Source organism: Gobius niger (genome assembly GCF_951799975.1).
Source record: "Gobius niger genome assembly, chromosome: 1".
Taxonomy (NCBI): Eukaryota; Metazoa; Chordata; class Actinopteri; order Gobiiformes; family Gobiidae; genus Gobius; species Gobius niger.
This window is the reverse complement of record NC_136852.1, coordinates 51,616,666-51,636,167: the sequence shown is the minus strand read 5'-3', so window position 1 is coordinate 51,636,167 and position 19,502 is coordinate 51,616,666. Positions and strand designations below refer to the sequence as shown.

General features: G+C 42.1%; 1 protein-coding gene across 1 annotated transcript in view; it reads right to left on the bottom strand.

Annotated features, from left to right (window-relative positions):
• Window positions 1-4,524, bottom strand: part of galnt9 (polypeptide N-acetylgalactosaminyltransferase 9) — a 119,474-nt gene extending 114,950 nt beyond the window's left edge. Inside the window, exon 1 of the mRNA XM_079567852.1 lies at window positions 4,145-4,524. Coding sequence (XP_079423978.1) covers window positions 4,145-4,385 — 241 coding nt within the window. The 5' untranslated portion in view covers window positions 4,386-4,524. The remainder of the gene's footprint in view (window positions 1-4,144) is intronic.
• Between the last annotated feature and the right edge of the window lie 14,978 nt (window positions 4,525-19,502).

The following is a 19,502-nucleotide window of genomic DNA, read 5'->3' as shown; positions in this document are numbered from 1 at the left end:
TCTAAAGCTTGATCAAAAGACGGCGTTGCATCTGCTGCTGTCATGTTGGATCCGTAAATAAACTCTTTCCTTTTTTTATCCGTGCGTCATCATCTTGTCATTCCCTCCTCATTCTATGATTGGTCCCCAAATCCATGTGAAGATTTCGGCCATGGTCCCCAGGCTACTGTCCAGTTCGAAATGATTCGAGCGCACACAGCAGCATGGGTATTCCCAGGCTCAGTTGAATTAGTAAATCATAAAGAATATTATTATTTTGGCTTGTGCAGTATCTTTTGCAAACATACAGTATCACATGTCTGTACGAAAACTCTTTGTACATTAAACCTGCTAACCTTAGTTTAGAGTAGAGGTCTGCTGATATGGGTTTTCCTAGGGCTGATGCTGATTTTTGGGATGCCGATTTGCACGGCTGATCTCTTTGGCCAAGATGTTCCAAAATGGCTTGTGTATGATGCTTCTAAACTGTAAAATGTGTTGGTTGTGAACTGTGACAGCAGGGGTTGATTCATTCAAGACATTCCTGCTTGGTCGATACTTCGGCAGATTCCAAAATAAAAACTCTAATCTCTATCTCTTATGGTTCTGAAATTATAAGCAAATGTCTGCAACATTAAATATATAAACTTGTGTCCGATTTTCAGTTCCCCTGAGGCCTAGGAAGTTGTGGGATGGTTCATTTTAAACCAATTTAAAAACAGGAAGTCTCTATCACTTTCAGTTCCGGAGATATCAGCCTTTTATCGGCAGTGGATCGCCTATATTGTAAAATATCCAAATATTGTCCGCTCGACATTTAATTTAGACCTCAACAAGCAAGTTCTGTAAGACATGTGACTCTTTCAATAGTTAAGCAATTCATATTTCACTCCTCTGTCAAATGGTAATATTCCTGAATATCAAGTCAATCATTAATCGCAATAGCAAAACTTGTCAGAAAGATTGCAATTAGATGCTGTTTTTTCTCCAAACATTATCTAACCTTAATTTGCGATGAGTATTTTGTGAACAAATACACATAATTGTTCAAAATCTCCCGTGTAATATGTTTTGGAGAAAATGCAATTCATTAGTTCCAGTTTCATTTCCTAAACATCATCTTGTGTGTCTTGTTTCGCGCTGAGAGGGTTTAACTCTCCTGTCCCTCTGTTAATTGGAGACAGGCGAGTGTGCCAGCTCTGCACTTAGTCTCACGGCTTGTTCATGCCCTTCACTCATAATGCTCTGCCACTCTCGTCCTCTGAGTAAGACGTGCGAAATGGTGTCCAACCTACTTCCACACGCACATTTCAAATAGGTTACATTTAATGCATTTATGAAATACTTTACATTCCATTTGGCCATGGCTTTCTCGTCAGTGCTGGAGTGTGTTTGTGCTCACACAAGGAATACAAGAAACCAAGGACATGCATGGCACATTTTGACAGGTTATGCCAGCTGGTTGGATGCCAGGTACCAAGAATGGGCCAAACCCAATCCCTAAGAAAAGCTGCAGACAGCCAACAGAATGTAATGTTTTTATAGGAATTCTTGAAAACAGCCTCAGTATTTTTAGTAACAGGACGGATCTTTCACTATGTGTTTGGACACGGACAAGAAGAGGATCTAGTCCAAGCAATATTGCTGAGGTGATTACGATTCTCCTCCCATCACATATGAGCGTAACAGCTTCACAAATTCTCTGTGAAAGGTTATCCCCATAAGAAAACATGAATGTAAATTTGTCTAAATGTATTCATTCATTGATCTCTACTGCATATTCCTATTAAGAGGTTGTGGGGATACAACCCAGCTACACATTAAAATGCCAGGAAAATGCTAGTTAGCTGTAAGGCTGATGCAGAGACATACACTGACATGTATTCACTGGGGTAAGTTCAGTACAACAGTTCACTTATGCATGTATTCCTATGGATAGTGGAAGCAAGCAGAGGTTTCCCCAGGAGAACTCACAGTAACACATGCATTCTTTTTTTTTTTTTTTTTTTTTTTGTATACTTTATTGTCCCCGTAGGGAAATTCGTCCTCTGCATTTAACCCATCCTTCGATGCCGCTGGGGCAACCCGTAAGGAGCAGTGGTCGACGGCAGTGCCGCGCCCGGGGACCCATCTCCATGATGTAGAGCCAGGCTGATGGTCAGAATCACCTGGCTGGAGGATTCACCTATTGCACATGTTTTTAGTGGTAGGGGAAACCGGAGTACCCGGAGGAAACCTACGCAGTGCATTATGCACTGCATGCAGTGCATAATGCATATAATGGTAGGTCCAAGCTATAGCATTGTAGTTGGGGAAACTCACCACACTCAGTCATTATGAGGCTGAAAAGTATTAGATACCAACACTCGCTTGTCCACAACTGAATAAATAAAGACTTATTATTCAACTCTATGGTTCATAGGCCACTCCCCGTCGAAATCCGAAGCCAACCAAAAAGCATTAAAATATACAAATAACTAGAATTTATTTCAACAAGTAGTCCTTTAATTAATTGCGCTTTTGTCTGACCCTTTGACCAGACAAAGCTCTCGGCAATTCCACCGAGAACCAAGTTGGGAACCATTGCTATAAGCAAATGTCAACAGGAGGCCATGAACATTGTCGCTAATATCGGCTGTGACTCAAAATAAATCAGTTTTCAGCATAATGTATATTATGTATGTAACACGTTTTGTTGTTTTTTTACCAATAAAATCATATCTAAAGAAAATAATGCTGGTATTCTCTCTCTCTCTGTAGTGTTTACAGGATAAAATGTTTTGCTTTAAAGTTCAATGATGATAATGATCTAAACTTACACTTGTTTTCTCTATAGGGCATTTCTAACTGTCGCGTCTTTCATTGTTTCCCTGACTACGCCAGCATAAACAGGTACAGTACATGCTAATACTACAGCACGGATCCACCAGAGAGCCAACTCAAATACTGTCCCTGTCCCACACACTAATGGTCGCACAGTAAAAACAGTGGCATGACCTTTTTAGAGCATTTTCATTGACGCTTCTTTTAAAAGTCAGCCAGCTTGTTAAACCGGATACTTGTCATTGCCACAATATAGTCTCCAGAGACACAGTGAAGAGAGGAGAGAGTTTGAAACTTTACAAAGCGAGGTCACTAACTGTATGGGCTTTTACAGTATGTTGTACTTTTAGCAGTAAATGTGACGTAATATGTTGTAATACGCTTTCTGACAATGACCTATCAGATTAATTATAACCATAATTTCTGTGCAGCTCTCGACCTCTTCATTAAAAGGGCATTCTGAACCCTTTACAAAAAAACAACAACATTCAGCTTGGTAAATCGGACACAACCTCCCAGGGCACAGCTGAGAGACGGCTCCTGAAGCAGCAGCGGCGGCGTACAGTTAAAAAATAACGAAGAGATTTACAAGACGCCGGTTATGACATGTCGTGGTGGGATGATGAGTCGTTAAAGTAATACAAGCTGGTAAAGTCTGTCAACTCTCACAGCTCGCACGCGCGGGGCTACATATTGCACCGGGATGCCATCACCCTGAATCATAAGCTCGGTCCGCCCAGGCACCAGACTTTTTCGCTCGTTGCAATCTGCCACATGTGAGGAGAGGGGAAGACGCTCCACACTCTGCCACATTAGATAGGGGGGGGGGGCCGACCGGCGATGAACGCACATGAGTCACGGCTTGTTTTCTATGAGAGCGCAAAGCCCCACAGACCACGGCTGTCTTTTTGTGTTACCCGGGCAAGGTTGACACGTATAAGAAAATTACAGCTCGGGGCGGTTCAGTTCAGGGGTGATCAGAGATGGGTTGTAAGTTTCATCATAACATTCTTCTCGCCTTTGACTTGAGTGATTTTATTTGGGAGGGACTCTTCACATGTCTACAGCCACTTTATACTGGTTTCGATTGTTTTGGGTATTGTGTGGAGGCTATCAGGCACTATCTATCTATCTATCTATCTATCTATCTATCTATCTATCTATCTATCTATCTATCTATCTATCTATCTATCTATCTATCTATCTATTCACTAAACGTGCTCATCAATCAAAAAATATTTCCTCATTGGGTCAATACATACTTTATGGTAATTGAGTGCATTTGTTGCAGTTGGCTCCCCTCCCCTGACCCAATCCCAATATTAAAACGGTCGTAACTTACCATTGAGCTGGTTGTAGACCACATCCTCCAGCCTCTCCAGCCTCTGCAGAATGGACTGCCTGTCTACCAAGTTGGAAACTTTGCCATTTCTCCCCCGTAGCCTCTGGTCGGTCAGCCTCCCCAGCTGGATCAGCTCCTCGGATCGGTCCTGAATCCTGCAGTAGACCGAGAACAAGATAATCCCAACGAAGACTAAAATATTCACTGTCAGCAAAGTTTTGATTTTGCGTGCCACAGCCATGGAAGGAGCAGATCGTTTGGCCCGAACGCAGTCAAGCCAAGCAGCTGTCCGAGTGCGGTGGCCTGCCTTGCCACCGTAAACTCTGGGAAGGGGAAGCTTGTGTGTGTGTGTGTGTGTGTGTGTGTGTGTGTGTGTGTGTGTGTGTGTGTGTTTGTTTTTTTCTTCTTCTTCTTCTTCTTCTTCTTGTCTCCAGAGAAGGTCAACCTCGTGGATGACTCGCCCAGCACCGCGGACAGCTCCCGGTGACTGCGCTTAAATTCAACACGGGGCAACCCAGGCGTCACATGGGAAGTTCAAGGTGGAGAGGGGAAGGTTGTGCCACGGCGCTAAACGAGGCTTTACGTGCGGCGGAGAGAGGGGGGGAGCTTCAAACACTCTCTAAAGCCAATCCGCGCTACATATCACAATGGGGAGATGACGCCAGGAAACGGCTTCATCTTTTCAGGCTTGATAAAACGTCAACCCCGGTGTGCCCCTGTATCCGTGTTGAGGGGAGACACGATGGCACGGGAGCATCGCCTCCAGCCGCTGAGGCATTTCTGGGATTCGCAAAAGCTCGCGTCGGTGTCGGTCTCTGCGAAGACAGTCAGCTTATGTCGGTTCACAAACAAGTCGCTGTTATTGCCCGTCTCTCTCTTTCCTCTTCCAACAGTCTCTCTCTCGCACTCTCTGTGTCTTGTCTGCCCCTCTCTCTGACGTTGCGTTCATCCGCGTTTCCTCAGCGCATTGTCATATTCCCCCTTTTTTCCGACGGCGCGCTGGAGCAGATTTGCCCTCGAAACGCAGAGAAATGATGCCGATGCTGGGTGTCCGTGAGCGATATGCCGCCGCCTCCTCCCTCTCCTCTCCTCTCCTCCTCCCAGCCTCTCTCTAGCTCGCAGCAGCGGCAGACTCTATCTCTCCCGCTCTCCGCTGCGTCCTGACGTTTACCGCCTCGATCATGAATATTCACGGGGCTTTACCATCGGGATCAAATAAACAACGGCAAAGGCACACGCGGAAAGGACGGGCAGTTCCGCTCGACCGGGCAGCTTTTTACGCGCGCACATCGGCAAGTGAACTGTGACGGCGCCGCTAACAGATTATTATTTTTTTTATGCGCGCGGGTTAACGCTTTCCGTCTCACCTCTGATGTCACAGCCCCGGGGCTAAATGTAACTTTGCATATAGGCTGTTTTTTTTGTTTTTTTTTGCGCCCGTGTTATGTAATTACGGCGCCGCACGCATGGTCAGCTTGTTCATAATCTTCATTTCTCCAATCTTATGCTTGGCCACACTATCTGCTCCATTATGTCGGGATGAACAAACATGCCAGAGACGCACTGAATTACTTCACTTAAGATAAACACACTAATAAAGGCCTAAATACACAAGTTTACAGACTGATGCAAACCTTTAGCTATAGGATAGGCTAATGTGGAAAATGCCTACACTTTTAGAGATGGAAGTTAGGAGTTTAGAACCAACATATCTTGTAAACCAAACAGCAAGACATTATTTTTGGGTAACCTATACAGTAGCCTACCGGTTCAAAGTTGTTGTTTTTTCTTTTTCTGTAGGCTATTGTTTTTTCTTAAAGGTGCATTATGCAACTTTTTATGCAAGATCAAAACGTTGATATTTGTGAGTATTTGACCTTGTAGTGAGCCAGTATGAGTGGTCGGCATGGCGCCTTTACTTTAAATCACGGTGGTCTACAATGCTCCAGGCTCAATTGTCTTGTTGGTTTTCTGGTAAGAGTGTCAGCAGTGAAGTCCTTACAATCAATTGATCCTGGAGTGTTGTAGTCCAGCTGATGGAATGTGACGGTGCCATGCTGACCAGCCATGGCTCACTACCTACACACAAAAAATATACTTTTTTTTTCATATATAAAGTTACGTAATGCACCTTTAAAGACTATTTATACATTGCAGATTCATGAATGAACACATATCTGAAAAAGTAGATTCATTTTCTCAATGGGCTTCACAATATACTGTAGCACCCAGAAATGGTTTTCACTTCACTGTTGAAGGAGTCAAGTGCATGACGACCTTATTAAATGAAGCTCATTGGGAAAATGCCAAATAAAAAAGGGTGGCATTTTTTGAGGTATTATTTGAGCTTTTGTTTCAGTGACCTGGGCAAAATACGGCCCGCGGGCCGGATGTGGCCCGAGATGATTCAGTCCGGACCACGGCTTACAGGGCATAAATTCATAAGTATGTCCAAAAAAAAAAAGCAGGTCTCTAGCCCATTCCTGTACAGAGTTATGATTTTTTTAAATAAATTACCAGCATGCTCACTCCAGCCACTAGGGGGCAGCTTAAATAAAAATTAAACACAAGAATTCCACAGCAGAGGGCATTGACATCTATTATAGAAAACGCTATCTCAATGGCCGCCGCCTGGGCGCCGCCATGTTTATTTCCCATACCGACTTTGAAGCTAAGCAGGGAAGTGCCTGGTTAGAACTGGGATGGGAGACCGTTCCTCGGATGCTAAGCAGGGAAGGGCCTGGTTAGGACTGGGATGGGAGACCGTTTGGGAACACCAGGAAGCCTGGCGACAGTACTGAGTGTGTGCGTGGTTGGTGGTGCTGCTGTCCGAGGACAACCCGCTGTCACAAAAACGCGAGTGCACGAGATCTGACTGCCGTGCGTGTGCGCGCATCCAAACAGGGCGATGTGTGTGTGCGCGCGTGTGTGTGTGTTCGTGTGTGTGTGTATGTATGTGTGCGCGCGCATCCAAACAGGGCGATGTGTGCGTGTGTGTGCGTACGTGTGTATGTGTGCGCGTGCGCATCCAAACAGGGCGATGTGTGCGTGTGTGGGCGTGTGTGTATGTGTGTGCGTGCGTGCCCAAAACCTGCTCAAACACGAGCCTCTAATCAAACGCGCTGCTCCGACTGATTTATCCTCCGTGTGAGTAAAAGCGAAAATGACACTACAACTTAACGAGCGCATGGCCTGCACTGCGTTGTTTTTTTCCGTTTTTTTTTCTTTGCTGCTGTACCATTTGTTTTCTATTTTGCTTTCACGTATTGTGAGCCCAGAGGTACATTTTATTCTACAGCAGCTTTGAACGCATTGCCCATTTTATTGTAAGGTTATAAATACTGTCTAATAACGATCATTAGGCTATTTCTGTTCAAAACCTTCTCTTTATTTTTTTTCTTGTACACTACCGTGATGGACCAAACCACGGGTCCTGCACCGTGACCCAAACCGTTAAAGCTGAACCCCTAATATTTATCCATAATTATTCCACTGTCTCTTGAATCCTGTTCCCCGAGTTCAGCGAAAATATTGTCGTAGTTTATAAGAAAGGAGTACAGGTGCATCCAATTGCAGTTTGTTTGAAATTGTTTTTTGCCTTCATTCTTTTACTCATTTGTAGTGGCCATAGTTTTTGGAATGGGTTGGGAACCACTGGTCTACAGCTGAACTGTGTGACGGGTTGGACATTTCTTTGTAATCACTCACAATCTCAGAATATCAAATGTGGAGACTAGCGAGGCCCGGCCAAAGGCCGGGTCTCAGCTAGTACTGAAAGATCAGGATATAAACAACACATTGTAGTCAAGTGGGAAATGGACAGTCTGCCCCTTGGCAGCTGTGGCTACAATAGTAGCTTACTACCATGAAGTGTGGAGTGAATGAATATTGACTACAATGTAGCAGAGACTTGTGACACAGGCTTGTAAAGTGCAATAAGTGTGAGCAGTTTTATGAGGCAACAGTCCTGCCAGGCTCATTATTATTCATTTATTGCAAAAAAAAAAAAAAAACCTCAATAGTTAATAGTGAGGAATTATTAGAGTTTATAATTCCTCAATTTCCAACAAACTCTGTTTGAAGGAAGCACTGAGGTGATGAACGAGGATAAAAAGTTGAATAACCTTAATAATGATTCACACACATGCACGTCCTTGGCTTGATATGGCTAAATATTCACGGAAAATAATAGTCCTACTAAATAACGGTAGGTATCAGCTATTCAAAATACACAGAATTAGTTTGAGTTATTGTTGGTGCGGCCCTCCGACTCATTTCAGGCTTCTCATGTGGCCCCATATGGAAATTAATTGCCCACCCTGGTTTAACCTCTTAACACCCGTCTCAACCGAGCAAATTTTTCTCCAGTTTGGCTTTACCCAAATTTAAAAGCTTCTTGAACAAAGTGTCAAAATTGCGACAAAAAAGAGGATGAAAATACAACAAATAGTGACAACGACGCAACAAAAACACAATTAAAAAAGCGATAAATACTGTATATGTCCTAAAAGCAAGGGGAAAAAACAATGAAGAAAGCAACAAACAATTACAAAAAACAGACAAATATACCTGAAAACAAGACAAAAAATAGAAAAAAGGTCAAATAAATTAGCCTTTGATCGACTAGCTGCTGAATACATCATCATACTTTTAGCAGCTTCATTATTTTATTATTATAGAATGTGCCCGGAATCCCAGAAAGATTAGTGGTTTTGACGACACAAGCTCCTTGCCACTGCAATGCCTCACCCAAGGTCTTCTCTCAAGATCTCAATCTTGCTCATTAGCCTAGAGTCCTTGTTTTGGATTGATGCAGTACCCACAGGAAATTCATTCATTCAGATACAAGGAGAACATGCAAATTCCAGTCCAAAATAGCGCAGGAACGGGACCTTTTTGCCGTGACGTGAGTGCCACAACCAGTCGGCCACCACTAAACCATTTTTCATGCAGTGAGGTTTCAAGGTTTTGATTCAAGACCTTAGACCATGGTAATCCAAAATCTGATCACAGGGCACTTCATTTCTGTGATTTATCATTCCAACTTTACACTTTACACTATCATTCCACTACAGCAAACAACATTTTATCATAGGTTTTTATATTCAACTTTTATTTTTAAACATAAAAGGCTCCCTATATTAAAACAAAACAAAACAACAATAATCCCCTGCAGTTCATCTTTGTCTATCATACATCAAAAGAGGACACAGATATTTTAAATTCCCCTTTATATCTAGCGCAGCCTCCAGCTGCTGCCCACCATCACACACCACTTTTCTGTTCCCAATGAATTATAGCTCCAGAAAATCGTGTGTAAAAAGATCGTGCAGTGTTCTCCCACTTGATTAGAACAACCAAGACGTCACTGCGCTCTCTCATCTCTCTCCACAAGATGAAAATTTTATAATCTTGGCGTGTGTTTAGAGCCTTGCCAGACGCAGCACGAAACAGTTAAACCTTTATGGACCGCACAGCCGTAAGGACACATACAGGGACACTCGGTCTCCTTGAACACCTCGTCATCATATTTCTCTTCAAAACCGCCAGGAGCTTGGATTGTACTTTTGATGATGACCGGTAATAACGCACAATCACACAAGCTCCCCCGTATTCTTTTCTCGCTTCGCATGAAATCTCTTCTGCCCATGTCTGGCTCAGTTCGCACTGTCTAATTAAGCGTATTATTCTGCACATGTGTCCTATTACAAAGGAGCTGATTGGATTCGAGGTGTGCCGAGTATAGCGTAAAGAGAGAGTGCTAGAGCGATGACTTAGCAGGCAATCGGTTTATACCAACCTTAGTAACATGACACCCACGCTAAACACAGAGCTGTCATTTTGAACCTTTTAGAGTCATAAGATTAAAAAAAAAGAATAAAATAAACAACCAATAAAAGTCCAAAGTCTCAAGGCCGGTTGTCATTATAGTCTGGACAGTACACCCTTTGTTGTAATCCCTGGCCTGTCAAGTGCAAGGCTACGATAGTTGAGATGGTGATTGTTTTCCTTTGGAGTTTCAAAACATATAATTTGTATATCCAAATCCTATCCACATGCTCTTGAGGAAAATGCTCGAAACAGACACCTATGATTTGCCCCCTTTGTGCCCTCCATAACTCCCTGTGATGTCCTCCAGCCTGTTCGGAGCATTAGGCAAACCCCAGCCGTCCCTGGCACAAACCTGTTTTAACCATATTAACCTGGGACTCTGCCAGCTGCCCCCCGGCTCCTCAATCAGTGCAGCCACATAAGGAGCTCCAGCACATTCGGGGCAGCTGCAGAGACGAGCGCCGCGCATACTGATACAGGACACTGGGGATATTATGCAGCTACAGTAAGACTCCTTTCACTAATTGTCAAATGCTGTACCTTTGCACTTTGGAGCACTGTGGGAATTATAATGGCATTAGCTGCGAAATTGTATGCAAAGGCAGTATTCAGTGTAGTAACTCTGATGAGGCCATTCTTTAATCACTTCCAAGACCCGGAACAACAGTAATTCCAGTGGCGATATTTCACTATAGACAAAGGAATCTCTAGTGTCGGCTCAAAACTGAGTTGTGCTGTTACTCCCCCATTTACAGTTGTGCAAATACGTTTACACACCCTGGTAGGTTTCTTGATTTTTTTGTGCCATTTCTCAACAAATATGACTGAAAACACAAACACCTTTTTTCACTCATGGTCAGTGATGTTGTCAAGCAATTTATTGTGGAAAAAAATGTGTCTACACTTTTAAAATCACCATAACAATAGAAAATACAAAAATGACCCAGATGAAAGGTTTACGCACCCCAGTGATTTTGGCTTGAAACATGCACACAACTTGAAACAAAAGGATTTGAATGGCTGCTAAAGGTAACCATCCTTACCTGTGATCTTATTCCTTGCAATCAGTGTGTGATTATAAGGGTTAGGGTTTTGCATCTTCCATCCAGAGCTGCGCTGACGTTTCCTGTTTCTGAGTCATGGGGGAAGCAAAAGAATTGTCATAGGATCTACGAGTTACGAGATTTACAGATACGAGATATCCAAGGTACTGACAAAGCCGATGTATAGGAAAACCCTCAAATTACTTCTGCTGAAATTCAGGACTCCCTCAAAAAAGTTTCCAGAGGCACAATAAGGATGCACTTGAAGAAAAATGGGCGACAAGGCCGAGTTGCCAGAAGAAAGCCATTACTACGCAAATGCCACAAAGCATCTCACTTACAATATGCCAAACAGCACAAAGACAAGCCTCAACATTTCTGGAACAAAATCATTTGGAGTGATGAGACCGAAATTTAAACCACAACCATAAACGTTACGTTTCGAGAGGAGTCAACAAGGCCTATGATGAAAAGTGTACCATTCACACTGTGAGATATGGAGGTGGTTCGCTGATGCTTTGGGGATGTGCGTGTTACCAAGGTACTGGAAACATGGTTAAAATTGATGGCAGGATGAATGCAGCAGCTTATCAAAAAAATACTGGAGGAGAATTTGCACTCATCAGCCTGAAAGCTGCGCATGGGTCGCACTTGGATGTTCCAACAAGACAATGATCCAAACACAAGGCCAATTCGACCTGCCACTGGTTCCAGCAGAATAAACTGAAGTGGCCATCTCAGTCTCCTGACCTCAATGTCATTGAACCACTGTGGGGAGAGCTCAAACGCACTGTTCATGCAAGACAGCCCAGGAATGTACAGAAACTGGAGGCTTTTTGCCAAGAAGAATGGGCCGCTCTATCACTAGGTTAAATACAGAACGACAGAAGACTCCAAGCTGTCATTGATGCATTTTTTTCTTTTTTACAATAAATGGCTTCACAACATCACTGACCATGTGACAACGTTTTTGTGTTTTCATTCATATGCTTTGAGAAATGGCCCAAAAAATCCACCTGGGTGTGTAAAGTTATTGGCACAACTGTACAGGTGAGTTGTGTGAAGTGTTTTGCCAAAGAATGTAAAAAAAAAAAATCAACTAAGCTTAACTAACTTAAAAAGCGCTACAGCACTGTTTAAGTCCGAGTTTTCAGGGTGACTTTTGTAAATGGTGTCATCCTGTGTTTGGCTGTATTAAATGCCACCGTCTTGTTTGTCTGGGCTTTGTTCTGATGAAATGTCACATAGCCATTCACTTGTCAGTGTTTTAGAGATAAACCACAGCTCCTTCGTCTTTATTAGCTTCAATTGACCTTTTCTCCTTTAATCCCAGCCGCTACCCGTGGACAGATAGGCCCCATGTTGTCTACAGTGAATCGAAAAGACATTGGTGACGGTCTTTCGTCAAACAAAATGTGTCATACACGGCTACAAACCTTTACACATGCGGCTTCTGTCTCGAAAGATATCTGGAAAACTTAAATGCCAGCATACATAACATACAGCCAACCTGAAACTAGCGCAGAGATCAAAATAATAAAGAAGTTTATCATTACTGTCACTATTAAATCACTCCCCTATGTCAATGTCAATTGTTAAAATAAACTAGATCATTCAAAACATCCATTTACAAGATTTTGTGAAAATGCAGTATGGTTGAGCTCTGAATCCAAAGCTTTGCTCAGTCAACAAACACACACTTATTCAAAAGCTTCTCTACATTTGTCTTAAAAGGCAAAGAGTCACTTCAGTTTGACCGTATCTCTGTACCCTTGCAGTTTATCGCGCAGGCTTGACAAAAATAGGGTTAACGTTGTCTGCTCTGAGGAACAAACCCATAACCTCCTTTATAACAGACAGAGGCACTACAATCTGGTTAAAAAAATATAACGATGAGCGAATATCTCTTGGAAAACTAAATTCACTCGTGTCGGTATAAAAGAGCTGACACGCTGTAACCTTGTGCTAGTCAATCATCATGACAAGTCAAGGACAAAGCTCATTGTTTTGCAGCAGAAGAAGAATGGCTGCTGAAGTGCTGATTTAAGCAAAACCTGTGATAAAGGTAGTCATTTGCTGCGCCCATCTCACTAACAATTTATCTGCGTAATGGGTTTAGCGGCGCATTGCCTTTATCTAAAAAACAACAACACAGTCCTTAATTATAAAACCAAACCAACCATTTCTTCTATCAGCATCACTGTATTATTTGTCACCTTGAAGCAGCAAAAACCTTTGTCGTATTTTTGAAACATTGCAGCTGGTACCACTTTCAGATCTGCCTACAATGTCTACACATCTGTCAGCATTTTGAAAACATATGTGCTGAAAATGTTAGCTCTTCATTTAGAGCAAAAAGACAGGCAAAGTGCATCTGTAAGAGGGATTTGACACATCAGTTGTTTTGCCGAGTCGGTCATCAAACTCCTGCTCACAATGTAGAAAGCCTTTGGGGAGCAGCATGGAACGGGCTGGCGAGTTACTGGCTGCCGAGACCACTGTTTTAGATCCAGTCACACATGAGAACTTGCAAATCTGCCAATTCTTGTCTTCTACCACTAGAAAGTTAAAGCAGTACTAATTAACTCGTGCCCCTAGAGGCCATAAGCGCCACTGCAGGTGTCGTTGCATGTTACAGTTTTGAACTTAACTTTTAACCCTGACAGTAAATACTACGCTGACAGAAAAGACAAAGGGAGAGAGGGATTTTGTACATTGTGCCACAGCTCAATGACACAATGGTGATAATAAACTTGACTGTAAATACTGGTAAAGTGGTGCAAGCTAGCAGTTAGCTTTGCCCGTTAGTCTGTTAGCTCCTTCGTCGTGTATTGGTGGCTCCAACCTGGTGCAGGAAAGCTGCAATTGTGGTTTTCTGGCCAGAGGGACAACGAAATGGATATATTAAAGGGGCTAGATGCAAGTTAGCCATTTTATACTCACTACTGCCACCTCTGGCCAAATGTGTAACTGCGCCTTCTATATTAAGCACGTGCATGACGGCAATTCGGACCCGAAGTGACACCTTTCTGAGTGACAGTGCAGGATTTTAGAGGCAGTTGTGGTGAACAGGTCTGGGCTCATTCTACACATTAGGACATGGATGGAACATGTAGGGGGAGGAAAATACAGAATTTTAACATTTTTAAACTCCCTATAGTCCCTTTAAAGTTACTTAGTACTGCTTTCAACTAATCAATTAATTTGTGGTGCTACAAGATTTCTCTTACAATAATAACACAGATGATCAACACCTTTTATACTTTTACTGCAATGCTGGGCTGGCCCTGGGCATAGGCGACCCACAGGTGACCCTAGGCTACAACATTGCAGATTTTTGGATGATAACTTTGGAACAGAAAGTGATAGAGGCTTGTGTTCTTTTGTGTTGACAACAAGACTGTCAACATATTTTTCAAGCTTTCAATTGACCACCTCCCTGGTCCTTCTACGCCTCTGGGGAGCTAAAAAAAAACCAAAAAAAGGAAATGTAGGTGAGTTGGTCTTCAATCAATCACAAGTCATGAGAGTGATACACATAACAACCAATCAGCAAAACCCTGAAATCCAAAAGTTGCCCTAATAGGCCCTGCTGCCATGGCTCAATCTCTCCAATTTTCTAAACACTGTCAAATAGGTGCATGATTCAGAGGTGTTGGAGACTCGGCCCCTCATCTTCTGATTAGGAAAGAAAAATCGATTCACCATCACTTGTCTACCACTGCCCTACGGCGACAGAAAATGCGTAAAACATGCCTCTGTTGCTTCAGTGATTTCGGCACACTATTGTTGGCTGCTAGTTCAAGTTGTGTTTTATTCGCAGGAGGCCAACAGCAACAAGCAAAGAGGACGTGTGCAGACAAGATGCTTTAAGACAAGATCAATGCCAACACGTAACATAAAACTACTTTACTTTCGTCTTTTGTGGCAGCCACTCCATGTTGGTTCAGTCCAGTGTCAGCCAGAGGCAAAACATGCCAACAGAATACAAAATCCTCCGTAATTGAATTAATAAAAGACTTTGTGGTTCCTTTGCACATTTGCATTCAGTTTGGCCCATTCAGCGGGGATGCTAACAAAACAAGCAGAAATTAAAAACATCCCATCTATTTACTCTGAGCGTGTCTATTATTAAGGAGGAAATGCTCAAGTCATTTATATTCAACAACAGACACGAGAATGCCATGAGCAACATAACTTAGTGTAATGGATACACACTCACACAGGATACAAGTCGCATGTTTACAGATATATGTCTATACGTTCAATGTTGTTTTTCATTTATTGTAAGCCACAATTATCACAGTGAATTTTAATAGTAAAATTTCAATGTGCTAATCAGGACATGTCAAATCACAATAAACAGAAAATGTTGCCTGATCACAATTTATATTAAGGGTACATGAAATCATGTATGATTTTCATTAATTAATTGATGAAGTCATTAATACATCATGACTCATCAGGAATTAACATGACACCATGTCCTTTCATAGATGACTTCATGCATAAATTGAACAACTAACTATGGTAAGGAATTCACATGAAAATCATGTTAATTCATCAAATTCAAAAACTTTTTTACGAGAACATTAATTAAACATAATTACAAAGTTCATGCCTGAAAATCATGACCTATTGTTTAAAGGGACTATACACGGCTTAAACATGTTAAATATAAGAATTTTCCTCCCCCTTCATGTTCCAGCAATGTCCTGATTTGTAGAATGAGCTCAGACCTGTTCACCACAACTGCCTCTAAAATCCTGCACGGTCACTCAAAAAGTTGTTTCTTCGGGTCCGAAGTGCCGTTATGCACAAAGTTGTGTATGTGTATGTTTTAAATTTTACAGAATACAACAGTCATGGGCTTGACACACGGGAGTCGACAAACGACAGCAACAGGCGAAACTCATCGCCTCCGAAGTGAAAACCAACACAGGGGACACGACCAAACTGCAGCGGCTAACGTAAGCGACACACATCGCGCTGTGTTCCAGCATGGATCACAAGTTTAAATACAGATTTGTTGAGCAATGAACATTGACAGTTTTTAGTTACATAGTCTGCAGATGATGGAACATGTAATCAATGATGATTGTTTTAAACCGGGAAAACATTGAATTTGAAGATGATTTAGTTGTATAATAAGTAGAGACTAATGTTGGGGAATTTATAGAAGTCTTACCCTCGTTAGCGTTAGTTAGTCAATTAAACCCCTGCTGAATGTAGTATAGGCGACAGCGACAAAAGTTTCTCAACTTTCTTGTATCACATGTGCACGTCTATGTGAACGAGTGCAAAATGTAACATGCATGAATGTCGCCTGTTGCATAGCAGGAGGACAATGAACCTAAGCTCCATTGGAAATGAATTGAAGAGGAGCGACGTCGCCTCCCGTGTGTTGAGCCCATTACTGCAGCAATGAACTCATCATTAGCTAAACCTTATTTCATTCATGAATTCATAATCATTGTGTCCCTTAAACTATAGTGATGTCTATATGATTTTCACTTTTAAAACACCATTCTGGGCACCATTCAAGAAATGGGCGATAATATTTCATAGCTATCTAATGGTTATACATTTCAATGCAACTGTGAGTAGTATATTTAAAAGGTACTTATGATCTTTTCTGACAATCCCCGGTATTGCTCCTAATAATGTTGCTATGGGGCTCAGTGGGATATCTTGTTTGAGCATCAAAAACTTCTTCCCAAAACTATTTAAATGGAGGCCATTGCCAAAATATGTGATTCGCACTGCTGTGTGTGTCATCTGGCAGTTTCCGTGCCACTTCAGTTTTCCACTCTGAGAAACTAGTCGCTCACTGATGGCTTCAGTGTCTGTTCGGCTGCCTCATCTAACTTCATACATTATCACTCTGACCCTGAGGCCAACGCTGGCCCCAGTTCTGTCTGCTTGAAGTTATCTCATTCACATTCACGTCTCCCCACTGCGCTGCCGTGAAGCTGTTGATTTGCCTAATGCCTTTAACTAAATTACAATAATAACCCTGTGGACTGTACATGTGCGCTGTAGCCCGGGGCAGATTTTACAGGCTTCCGGATTTTGAGTACAACCTGCATGAGGGCAGCGGCACTGTGATGGTGCTGGGCCACTTTGGGCCTTGTTAAAACGCAATGTGCTTTCTACTTGACCTTGTCAGACCACAGGCTGTACCCATAATGCATCATTTGCTGGCGTATGTAATCACAAATGCAAAATAGCTGTTTCGTAAGTGGAGACACAAAACTTGACCTTGTTAATGAGACAAAGACAGAGGATCTCTCCATAGATACGGTTTTCATCAGTGTGGTCATGTCAGAGTGGATTGGCCTTGCGCTGATTCGTAGGAAGTACAGTCGCCTTTACAATGTTGCTTGCATTAACAAAGCTCGATTGTTAGGGAAGGTAACACTTTGACCAGCCATGCAGGCAGTGCATGCTTTTCTCTTTTGCGATGACCCTTACCCTATATCTACCGAAAGCTTTGTTTTGCTGAAACGGATCCAGGAAATTGATTGCTGAATCACAGAGAAAATCACTACAGGCTGAAAGAAGCCCCAAAAGGCACAAGCTAAAAGTAAAGCGGAATGGACGGATTTAATCTGAAGCTGATCAACAATAGACATTGATTACCTGTTTAAACACTGATATACAGATTACTATAGTGAGCAAACACTTTTCAGACCGCTGCCACACATATTGGGCAGTTTTTAAACCTTACACTTTCTCATGCTGATTAAAGTGAAGCTTAGAAGTGGCAACACAACCAGCCGTAATGATGACAACAGAAGTTAACAGCTATAATAGTTTGTGTTCATGTGACAACACATCATTCTAAAGACCCATAGATTAATACTGATGAGGAGGAACCATTTGGCCTGGTTTAGTTACTATTTTTGTAATTATTTGGGCTATCCTCAAGCAGCAGAAGTTTAAAAGTTGACTGTAATTAATTGTTCGACCTACAATTTCTCACATTTCTGCCTAGATTGGTCATAAAATATGGTCTGATCTTTATTTAAATCATAAGAATGAATAAACAGTGTAAGTGATCCCTTGTATTAAATAGCTGGCTGATCCTTCTTTTGCAGGAATAACTGCTTTCCTGTAGTTGCAGATTAGACGCTCACAACGATCAGGATGAATGTTGGACCATTCCTCTTTACAAAACTGCTGCAGTTCAGTGAGATTCAGGTGGTGTACTTACTTATTCCACGCTTTCTTGTGAATGTTTACATGTTATGGCCAATAAAAATATGATAAAATGTAAACTTCTTTAATTAATTGTTCCACTACTTCTTATTTGTTTTTGTCAGGTGAAAAGAATAATTTTGACATTTTTTGTTTGGGAAAGGCCCACCAATTTGACATACTAAACGTGTGTGGATTTCCTGCATAGCGATTTCTCCCAGCCCTCCCTCTGAGACAACAGATTGAATGTAACAGAACATTATTAAAAAAATAAATGAATAAATAAGTAGATTTAAAAAAAAAAAAAAAAAAAAGGAAATGGTGCAGCTTTTCCTCCAACTGTGCATGGCCTTTTACTAAGATGTAAGTGGGGCAGATTTCCTATAGATGTCTAGTTCAGAGACAACCAACAAGCTCTGATGTCCTGCAATCAGATCAAACCTACTTTCCAGGTCAGAGCATCGACATTCATCCGAGGAGAGTTTTTCAAAGTCAAACGCTTGAGCGGAACTGTAGGTTGAAGAACTGTCCCGAACATTGGGTCAGGCGGTACGCACATCAAATATCAAAATGTCAGAATGAATGATTGAATTTATCTAAGAGCACATAAGGCCTGCTCCTCCTGTGTGTTTGTATTAATGTAACTGCCGCGCTTGAGACGCCTCCAAATGTTTCCTGATTTATGGCAAAAGCAATTACGTCTCGCCGGTGCAGCGGTGGCTGATGGGCGAATCAGTGCAGGTAATTAGAAAGAATAATGAAACGAGTCGCCCAGGGAATGAATCCGTGCATCAAAAAATCTAATCAAAGATAAATGGACTATCCATATTACCTAGTCATTATGCCGGAAAGATTATTGTTTTAAATCCCAGTGTGCTGCGGGTATGGAGTTCCTCTCAGACAGAAGCCATTACTTTGCTGACACCTCCGACTTGTTCGCAGACTGATTGATATTCAAGGCTTCGTGAGCAGTTTATGTTTTCAATTTCTGCGAGAGACAATGGATGGGGTCTTTTCATACGCACAAAAAACGGCTATTGATGGATCCCCTGAAGAATACGAAAACATTATTAAAATGCAGCAGTAAAAGTTTACCTTGTGGCGGTGCTTTTGTTATGGCCTCGTGCAGTGATGAAAGCTCGCCACATTTCTGTATAGTTTCGCTGCAGCTTTGCGCTTTAATTGTTGCTATTGTCACATCCGTGCACTTCTCTTCCTTAGAAATTATTTGGAAAAAAAAAATATGTTGACAATAACTGTGATCGTTGGACAAAAACAGCGCT